The sequence below is a fragment of the Colias eurytheme genome, chromosome 8 (genome assembly GCF_061535395.1).
Source record: "Colias eurytheme isolate Ceu_HAF_F1 chromosome 8, ilColEury1 Martin Lab GWU primary, whole genome shotgun sequence".
Lineage (NCBI taxonomy): Eukaryota > Metazoa > Arthropoda > Insecta > Lepidoptera > Pieridae > Colias > Colias eurytheme.
Genome location: NC_142987.1, coordinates 7,147,780 through 7,158,934, shown reverse-complemented (window position 1 = coordinate 7,158,934; position 11,155 = coordinate 7,147,780). Strand labels below are relative to the sequence as shown.

The 11,155-nt window shown below is 35.8% G+C and overlaps 2 protein-coding genes across 2 annotated transcripts; one reads left to right on the top strand and one right to left on the bottom strand.

Moving 5' to 3' along the window:
• The first annotated feature begins 3,903 nt into the window (after positions 1 to 3,903).
• Positions 3,904 to 4,710, top strand: LOC149906591 (falcipain-2a-like). The gene is made up of 2 exons (XM_090104714.1): positions 3,904 to 4,212; positions 4,566 to 4,710. The coding sequence occupies exons 1-2, from the start codon at positions 3,960 to 3,962 to the stop codon at positions 4,568 to 4,570; spliced, it is 258 nt and encodes an 85-aa protein (XP_089960840.1). The 5' UTR covers positions 3,904 to 3,959; the 3' UTR covers positions 4,571 to 4,710.
• Positions 4,711 to 6,276: 1,566 nt separating this feature from the next.
• LOC149906590 (uncharacterized) lies at positions 6,277 to 10,218 on the bottom strand. Its single transcript, XM_090104446.1, has one exon. The coding sequence runs from the start codon at positions 10,216 to 10,218 to the stop codon at positions 6,277 to 6,279; it is 3,942 nt and encodes a 1,313-aa protein (XP_089960572.1).
• Between the last annotated feature and the right edge of the window lie 937 nt (positions 10,219 to 11,155).

Below are 11,155 nucleotides of genomic sequence, written 5' to 3'. Positions count from 1 at the left end.
TTATTATTTTGTTTTGTCAAAAGTTATTTTTATCGGAAAATGCATGTCAAACAATGCACAAATTATTATCAGGGTTATCGTGAAAACAAAAATAGCATTTAACCTTTTAACTGATTAGCGCTTTTTCCATAACACAATAATTTATGTAAACAATAAACATGTTGATGCAAACTTGGTAGGTACCTATATTCAATTTACTACCTAATAATAATGTTCTGATTTTAATGTAAATTAAAATATGAAAATTTTTCATTATTAATTATAATGACCTTAACACACAGATCACAGAAACTAAAGGCCTTAACATCAGATATAAAATAATTATTTTTAACAAAAACTTAACTGACTTCTTGTCAGATCTACGTCATAAAAATTAATAATCAAAATTGGTTCACGCAGTCGACAGTTCTGAGGTAAAAAAGCCGAAAAAGTACAGTTGAATTGATGAACTGCTTCTTTTTGACGTCGGGTAAAAACTGAACGATATACATATTATTATGAAAGACCCCTGTGGCTAGCATGTGGCTAGTGATAATACTTCGGGCGCGTGATCATGTGCAAAACAATCACATTATTGTTTGTAGATCAATGCTTAATTGTTTGATTATAAGATAATTTTATTATAGAGTTTAGATAATAATGGAATATAATATTATGTATGAAATGCATAAAAGTATGTACTTACTACTTAGTTACTTACTACTTACTTACTTACTAGAGTGGCGTAGGGACCCAAAGTGAGTCTTGGCCTCCGACAATAAGAGCCTCCATTGACTCTATCCTGCGCCATCTCTTACCAGTTTTCAATCTGGAGGGTGCGCAGGTCTTTGGTGATTTCGTCTTTCCAATGGTACCTGGGACGTCCAACCGGACGGCGTCCAGATGGCTGTCCCAGGTACGCTCGTGTTCCAGGAATTTGACAATACCAACAAACACAGCAATAAAAAAACTGGAAATCGATACAATTAAATATTATAAACAATCTAGCGCGTATGGTATTCTGACGTAAGTATTACCTTTATTCCTGAAAAGTTTTATCCAAATCCGTTCAGTAGTTTTTACGTGAAACAGAATTACAGAAACAAATATCTACACAATATCCATCCATAGTTACAAAGCTGTGCGTTTATAATATTATTTAACTAGCTTCCGCCCGCGACTCCGTCCGCGCGGATGTCGGTCTTCGCGTGGATGGTTTATTTCTCCATTTTGAGTAACTCTGACAATGACATCTTATAAATATCTATTGGACCCAAATACGGCTAGGCCTATAATACGCAACGTGTTCGCGGTTCTACAGAACAACGTCTATGGATAAAACTGAAAAATTAAGATTAATTTTTTTTCTACGTATTTTTCCAGGATAAAAAGTATCCTATTTTACGCCCAGGATAATAAGGTATAATTATACCAAGTTTCATCGAAATCGAACCGGTAGTTTTCACGTGATGTCTTCACATACAGACAGACAGACAGACAGACAGACAGACAGACAGACAAAAATTTTTTTAATCACATATTTGGGCTTGGTATCGATCCAGTAACACCCCCTGTTATTTATTTTTTCAATATTTTCAATGTACAGAAATGACCCTTCTACAGATTTATTATATGTATAGATATAGATGGTGACGTATGTAGATGGAAAAATACAGAAAATATAAAACTAATAATTTATCATCGTATGTTATAAAATCGTTCTATAACCCTAATTTATACGACATACTACTCAGTTTGTAATGTTCTAAATATACCTTCAATGTCATATTTTATTATTTACCTAATGTGCAAGTCCTACAGTACATAAATTATCCTTGACCTTATCGTCGCATTGAAAAAGAAATAATATAGGGTAATTGCGCCTGTTCGCGTCCACTTAGTGCAGTTGGAAAGTTTGAAGGAGAAAATAAAAATGTTCCAGAACAAATTTCAACTCAAAATTTATGTAACGTGTTCATTACATAGTCTATTTTAAGATTTACTTTCAATTGTGTTGGAAATATCATGTGGTTTTTATTTATCTAGACAAATAGCAGAATTAGGCGTTTTACCCAGTTCGCGTCCAAAAATTCCAGTTTGCGTCCACCCGTGGACCAGTTCGCGTCCACCAGCTTAGAAAAGGAATTAAGAGTGTATTGGGTGATATTTTATCAGATAAATGCAAATAAAAATTAGATTTTAATAAATTATTTATTTACGAATATAGTTATTTAATAAAAACTGGCCAAATGCGAGTGGGACTCGCACACCGAGGGTTCCGTATTAACCTGTTTTTTTTCATATATTTTAACTGTAAATGATTATTTTTTCAATGTTTCCCTTATTTGTGCTATAAGACGTTGCTTCGTACCAAACTTCAAGTGTCTGTGTTCACGTAAAGTACCCTGTAGGTTTTGATTCCCTTGCGAATGTCGAAATTTGCGAAAATTTGCAGCATAAACGGCTATATCTTTTGATTGCTTTGGCTTATAAGTTTGATTTTTTCACTGCTTCAAGGGACCGTAGACTTGAGTATTCAATATAAATTTCAGCTTTATACCTCCACGCGTTACTGAGAAAAAGGGTCTTGACAGAAAGACAGACCGGCAGACGGACATACAGACGGACGGATATCAAAGTGATCCTACAAGGATTCCGGTTTTTCCTTTTGAGGTTCGGAACCCTAAAATCAACATTAATATTAATATAATTCACTGCAAGGAAACTGGAAAAACTTATTTACCTATATTTATCTTCTCATCATTAATAGAACTAAAAATTAACAAAAGACAAAGTTACATTATGTAAATAAATAATAATCTATTAAGATTACCTCCCTACCCTATTTTTTAGTTTCTAATGAATTAAATTTCTTTTTTATTCATATTATTTTCTTAACCACAGACTTATTGACTCTCATTCTCAAAGATACTAGTCTCATTCTTAGAATACCCATTTTAAAATGAAAAAATAGCATAAAAATTTGCTAATTTGAATGAAAATTTAAATTATCAACTTGTAGTCTTAGTCAAAAATTTACAATCTATTTTAAATTACATATTAAAATATGTATAATTATATATAATTACATATAAATATATATATACAAACAATTAATTGATACGTAATGAAAAACAATGTGGACGCAATATGTTCTATTGTTATGCACTATAGGTATAGTTTGCGCCCACCGTGGACGCAAAATGGAAGTTGTACAAATTCGGTGTAGTAGTTCGCGTCCACCTTATTTTAGCTATTAATTGTAAAAGAAATAAGCTGATTTATAATCCATACTATTCCATGTTTTATTAGCAAAGTAAAGAAACAGTTACATATTCAAAAATTCATATTTAACAATAAGATACTTACCGTCAAACGCAACGCTGCGCACTATTTTTTTATCAATATCCCGCGCGTTTTAGCTCTCTCGTTGAATAGCCAAAATTAAATATTTTTTTTTAATAGGATAGGCGGTGCGCAGGCATATTTTGAATATGTGTGCATGTCTCTTATACATTGAGGTATTATCGGAAATTTTTCTTATTACAATTTTACTTAAAGTATACTTATTTTCGTGAATTTTCTGAAAGATATCCGCAAAATGGACGCGAATAGGCATGTGGACGCGAACAGGCGCAATGACCCTACTATACATGTATAGAAAATATAATAAACAGAACTTAATCTAACTTGGAACTCTTATTTTTTCCATTAGTTATTTTTTAAATCCTTTTGTGTGTGCAATGTGCATCAAAAACTAAAATTGTTCAAAGTTAATACTAATTATCTGTAATAAGTTAATTACTGTGAAGTTCCAGGATCGTGTGGAAATTTTACTAAAACAAAATAAAGGAAACTAAACCTTATCTTAATAGGAAACGTTATATTATTAGATAAACTGTTCATATTGCGTTCTGGCATCACTACGTGGGCCGTCAGGCGTCAGCTGTGTTGTCAGTCGTGCTTCAAATGCCATAGCGATGACAAGTGAAAAACCGTGCTACAATGTGGCCGACGCGCCAGCGCTCTTTGAGAAATTTATAAAGGATAACAATAGAGTTTATGCGGACGATAACGATCGGAAAATACACTATGAAGCATTTGTTAAGAACCTTGAGAAGATAAACACTATGAACGCACAGGGCTCGACTCAGGGATCGGCGGTTTATGATATAAATAAATTTGCAGACTATACGGAGGAGGAATGGAAAAACATGTTTGGATTCCGTAAAAGTATGAATAACTGTTTTATTAACATTTAGTATTCAGATGTTTATTTAACATGGTTATTTTTATGAATACTTAAGCAAAAATACTCAATCATTATTAAAAAAAAAATCAAAACAAATCCTAATAGATAAATAAATGTTTTACATCAATGACCTTGCAACTCTAGTCATGCAATGATGCAACTGCGGTTGCGAGATTTTTTCTTGTATAATTAGTCATTTGTGGCGCAATCATTAAAAACAATTAGTTAAAAAAAATAAAACATTAAAAAAACTTTTTAATATTGGAGTTTAGTCGAATTGAGAACAGGGCCTCTTTTTGAATGTGTATTTAAGCAACGTATTTTTAATTTTCAGGTTAATGCTTTGTGAGATGTTGTTTGATAATTATTATGGATTGAAAACTTCCTACTGTGCCCAGTAAAGCGGAGAAGGAGCTCACCATTAGGACAAATTGGAAAACCTTTGTACTTATTTTTGGGATGTATAAAATATTATAACTTATAAGGAATAAACAATGATTGAGTGATGAATGATAATATTATTATAATAATGTTAAAATAGTAAAATAATAGTTTTTAATATCGGATAAGTTTCAATTTATTATCATCTAAACTATCCCACAATCTATTATTTAATCTATGCGTTATACACTTTACTGAGAAACTATAATACTAATAATATTCTAAATTTGCAAAAAGCCCTAAGCATCCATTTTTGCTAGTAAAAATTACCTTTAAACGATACCAATTTTATGTTTATGTTGATACATTTCTTGTTATTGATATTTATTTCCATTTCTTATTGGAAATAATTACTTGTACGGGAAAATTTTGAAATAAATATATTTTAAGGATGTACGGACTACGGTTCGTACACCTGGGATGCTGCTGCTAGATACTAATAAAACTAAGCTGCTAAATAATATGATTTTATTGCTATGCTGTAATGAGTTACATACGTACGCGGCTCGCGACGTTTTAATGTGAACTAACGCTAATGAATATGAATATGAAAATGCTGTGATATACAAAAATGATGATTTTGCACTCTGTGCGGTTGCACCGTACATGCTCCCGGGCAACAAGAGTGATGGAAATGAAAGCTATGATAGATATGACGATGAGCTAACCTATTACAAGGTGAAAACAATATTCTTAAAAGCTATTAACAAATGATGCCCGACAATCATCAGATATCGATCTTAAGGCTACACTTTTCTAAAATAGGGAATTGTCTTTTATTGATTCACTGAATGACGCACACACACATTGCTCTGCTTTTTTGTTTCACACACATTTTGCTCTGCTTTTTGTTTCACGCACATTACACTCACACACTTTTCACTAAAACTAACACATGGGTCACTGATGGCACGCTGCGCGCTGGTACGCGGCAGGCGCTCGCCGCCGCCGGCCGCCACGCACACCATAGGCCTGCTGCTGCTGCTATCCCCTGAATGCGCTTCCCGAGCTAGCAGGGAGTCGTTGTAGCTTTTTTGCCAGCTCCAAATTTGATGGGTACCGGTGTTTATAAAATGCTGAATCGGTTGGATTTCGGATACACCTCCGGCTCAATATTTATCTTATAAGTGTGTTGTTTATGTGAATTAATCATGAATATTTAGCTTTAATCTCAGACAATGTATTCGCAATAATATACCTGACACCATTGATAAGGCCTGGTCGCGTGCGCCTCGTTGAATCGAAATGCTGATTCAGTAACATGCGGTCATGGAACTCCAATTGTTTACAACCGTGGCTTATTTGTATAATACGATGTTACAATGAATATTACTTTTTAAAGTTTCATAAAGCTGATGATATCCAGATGATTGATATAATTAATTATTAATAAATTTTGAAGTTTGGTTGCTTATTGGAGTAGTTAATTAATTTCTATCCATCTTCAACTATGTTAATTTATTGAAGAATATAAAATGTTTGTCGACGTTTATTCTTGTTATATTGAAGTTGTTACTGTTATAATATTACGTTTGTAGCTGACGTGTGTATTAAAATAAATATTATTAATTTGAACGATACATAATAAGTTTATATGAAATAATTTAATTGGAATGCGCTTTTTTCGGGGTGTTTGCTGGTGATAAGCTGCTGGTATGATTCTGTAGCTTTTGCTGATTTGTTTCTTCTGTGTTAACAGGAAGAATGGACAATTTAATAACCGGTCGCTTGATAATACCCGTCTTAGTTTTTACGCTTACGACTCTGACGTAGCCGTCTGATCCAGGATGTAATTCAATCACACGACCCAACGCCCATTTTCCTGGAGGTAGAAGAGCGTCATGTATGATCACGATGTCGTTCAACTTGATATTAGGCTTTGATGTTTTCCACTTGCTTCTGGCTGATAATGACGTTAAATATTCAGCTCGCCACCGTTTCCAAATATCACTAAATATTTTTTGCGTCAATTGCCACCTCGTTCTCTCATCTCTCTCAGTTTCTATGATTGTTAAAATTGGACCGCTCGCTAAAAAGTGGGAAGGTGTGAGATATGCTATGTCATCAGGATCTTCAGATAGAGGAGATAGGGGTCTCGAATTGAGACAGGCTTCTAACTGATAAAGTAGAGTGGCGAACTCTTCGTACGTAAGCTTTTGATCGCCTAGGACTCTACGTAAATGATATTTTAGGCTTTTAACCGCTGCTTCCCAAAGTCCTCCCGCGCTAGGCCAGGAAGGTGCATTGAAGTGCCACTCGATTTGCATCTCGCTAATTTCCGTGAAAAAATCCTGTGTTAAAATAGATTGCTGGTCAATAAACTCATTCGCTAAAATTTTGCTGGCTCCTACGAAATTCGTTCCGTTGTCACTGTATAGGTGACGAGGAGTTCCCCTTCTTGCTGCTAATCTACGTAACGCTGCTAAAAAAGTAGATAAGTCTGATACTAACTCTAGGTGAACCGCTTTTGTGACCATACAGATAAATACGGCCACATATCCTTTGCTTGTTTTAATACCGCGACCCTTGCTTGATTTCACGTCTACATGTCCCGTGACCCGAACCATAGTCCGTACATCTTTATGGTCCTTCGAGCCGGATTGCGGATTCAGTTTGCATATAAACTTAAAATTGTCTTTTTGGGCATTCCAACTAAGACCGAGTGCTTTCGTTGATTCCTGATACTTAAAATTGTACGTATCGCTTGCTAGGTTTTCTGCTTTATCAACGTCTTCTAATAATGATGACTCATTCGCTGACCATTTGCGGAGATTAAATCCTCCCGATTTGAGTAAATCGATGAGATCTCTTTGCAATTGCTTCGCTGATATGATGTCAAATGCACCGCTAAGAAGATCATCCATGTAGAATTGTTCTTCTAACACCCTCGCTGCTATCGGGTAACGGTTGCATTCGTCCTTGGCTAACTGCTTGAGCGTCATCATTGCTAAAAAGGGCGCTGCTTTTGTACCATACGTAACAGTGGACAAAGTATATTCCCTGAGTGGTTGATTCGGATTTTCGCGCCAAACTATTTGCTGATAACGTTGATCTTGCTTTGAAATTAAAATCTGTCGAAACATTTTTTCGATATCTGCTATAAATGCGTAAGGATATTGTCTCCAATTTAAAATTAATAATAAGATATCCTGCTGTAAATTCGGACCTCTATACATGACGTCATTAAGGCTTACACCCGTCGATGTTTTTTCGGATGCATTAAACACAACTCGTAATGACGTAGTACTCGAATCGGCTCGATGTACACCGTGGTGCGGCATGTAGTAGGCAGGTTTCATGTTACGCGCTATTGTTAAGTGCATGTGACCCAATTCTTTGTATTCGTTTATGAATGATTTATATTTATTGAATAAATTGTCGTCTTTTTGTAGCTTTCGTTCTAATTGATAAAATTGAGCGCATGCCTTTGTTTTCGATAAACCTAGCTTTTCATTTGCGTCTGGATGTAAAGGGAGACGAACAACGTATTTTCCATCTGACTGACGAGTTGTTGTTGATTGATATTGCTGAATACATTGATAATCCTCTTGTGATATATCTATGTTTTCGTTAATGTCTTCGATTGACCAAAATTTTAGAAGGCTATCCACGTCGACCATGACAACGTTACATTGGAACGACCTTACGTTGCCGCATAAAATCCACCCAAGGCGTGTTTGCTGCGCCACAGGAATAGATTCGCTTTGCTTAATAATTCCCTCCATGATAATAGATGAATAGACATCGGCACCTAACAATAAGTCAACTGGTCGGCGTCGATAAAACTCTGGATCGGCTAGCTGTATGTCGTTAATAAATGACCACGCTGGTTTGCTGAATGATTTGTTTGGTAGATTGTTCACCGCATGATTCATTATAAAAACTCCTGTATTTAAAGAATAATCGCTGTATTGAGAAGATATTTGTATGTTCATAAAGCCTTTACACGTGTTCTCTTTCGCTCCTAAACCTAAAATCACTCCCTTACAATGCTGACGCGGCAGACCGAGTCTCTGAGCTGCATTTTCGGTTATAAGGGAGGTCTGTGATCCTTGATCTATGAGAGCACGCATGATTAATAATGAACCGTCTGCAGCTTGAACTGAAACTTGAGCTGTTGCTAGTAAAATTTCCTGTGTATCATCCAGGGATACGTGAGAGCTATTTTTCAGTTGATTTTCGGGGCTTGTTGTGCTGGCTGTATTTTGGGATGTCCGCTGTGCGAACGCTTCATGAACCAAAGTATGATGGTTCTCATTGCATACTCGACATCTTTTAGTGGAAAAACACTTATTACCATTATGATTATACAGGCAGTTTTGACATAGCTGTAACCTCGTAATTGTTTGTAATTGCAGTTTAGGTTGAGATTCTGCGAATTTATTGCAATATATTATTCCATGATTATTGTTGCATATTGGACAATTTTGCTTTGTGTAATTGATACCTTTTCCGTTTTGCGATGAGTTATTATAGTTGCTAGCGAATGATTTAAATAAATGCGATTTCTGGAATGCTTTAGGATATGCTGCTGGTGTTGGTTTTTGAGGGTGCTGGTATGTTTTAGGTGGATCTTGCTTGCGCTTAGATAATTCTAATGCAGTAAATTTCATCTCGAGGAAACTTAGAAATTCTTGCAGTGTTGGTAGCTCTCTAGGATTTTTCAATGACTCGATGTAATCGTTATGAGTGTCGGTATCTAATTTAAGCGCTAAGATATGAACGATCATCGGGTCCCACGTGCTTGTATCAACACCAAGGTTTTTGATGGCATTCAGGCATTCCTTTGTCGCGTCGAGCATGTTTTTAATTTGTGTGAGCGATTGCTGCTGCATGTTGGGTAGGCCTAAAATAATATTAATATGAGATGTAAAAATAATCTTTTTATTCTCGTACCTGTGATTTAATATTTCCCAACAGGTAGTATAATTTTGTGAGCTTATAGATAAATGCTGTATGAGGCGTTCTGCCTCGCCTTTGATCTTACTTTTCAGATACTGCATTTTTTGTGAATTTGATAAGGAAGGATTAAGATGAACAGCTTCGTTGAATAGATTTTTAAAAGATACCCAATGCTGATAGTTTCCATTGAAAATCGGAATGTCAACCTTTGGTGTTATATTTTCTCTGTGAGAGACTGACCAGAGCTTTGTGTTTATCGCTTCTTTGAGGTTATTGAAAATGCTTTCGTGGCGAGTGAAAGAATTCTCATATTCAACGTCTTCCCCGTCCAAAATGCTGTCGATTTCCCAATGAAGGGAGTCAATAACGCTCCATCGGGAATTTAACTGTTGAAGGGCATCCTCGAATTTCCACTTAGTGCATATTTTTTCAACATCAATACTTGTTACAGTTCTTTTAAAAGCCTTGAAGTTAATTGCTTGTTTATGGAATAATTCATCAAGTTTGCTCGATGTACCTTGCGATTTAAATGATGGCTGAGGATTTAAATCCTGTTGCTGCTTGCTTGTTCCCGGCTGAGACAATAAGCCAGGTGTTGCAGGTGTTATAGGGCTTTCCTTGCTTTCCGCTGGCAAGTGCCGCATAATGTAAGAACGCGTTTCATAATAAAAATCGGCCGTTCGCTTATAAATGTTATTGCTAAAATATTCATGCGATTTATCGTCATATTCACATATTTTAATATGATTGCATTGAAATTCTTGCCAGTAAGAATCTAACACACTTAATCGCTTATTAATATGAGCCGGGGTCTTGCGTTCGACACCGTCTTTCTTAAAATTGATTTGGAGCTTTTCCATCGCTCCGATGATCATGTTTTGGCTAGCTACTAGATCTTCCATGATGAAAATGCTACTTCGCTTCGATAGATAGTATAGGTAAAAAGCTGTGGACTCACCGCTGCTGCTGGAACTTACGTGGCAGTTCCCACTACACGAGGTATGATTTATCACACGCGAATGGGTCCTGCTTACGTTTAAGCTCGAAGGACCATAAAGATGTACGGACTACGGTTCGTACACCTGGGATGCTGCTGCTAGATACTAATAAAACTAAGCTGCTAAATAATATGATTTTATTGCTATGCTGTAATGAGTTACATACGTACGCGGCTCGCGACGTTTTAATGTGAACTAACGCTAATGAATATGAATATGAAAATGCTGTGATATACAAAAATGATGATTTTGCACTCTGTGCGGTTGCACCGTACAAAGGACATGGCGTAACATTCTTAAGGGAATAAAATGTAACTCGGTAGATGAAAAACAAAGGGCTTACTTATTTCAACAGCGGAAAACGATGTAAGAGTAAATTGAAACTCGGGTTGGGGACAGGAGTCGGCAAGTTTGATCACCAAACGAAACCATTTCGAGGATTTGTCGTCCCCTCGTAAAATACTCGTCAGAAACGGGATAACTTTCCAAAGGTTTATCTTATTTTCAAAATCCTCACGAACGATGACGTTGCTCTTATGAGGGGAATGAAGTGTTCAAAATAGTATGTGAAAATACGCGAGCA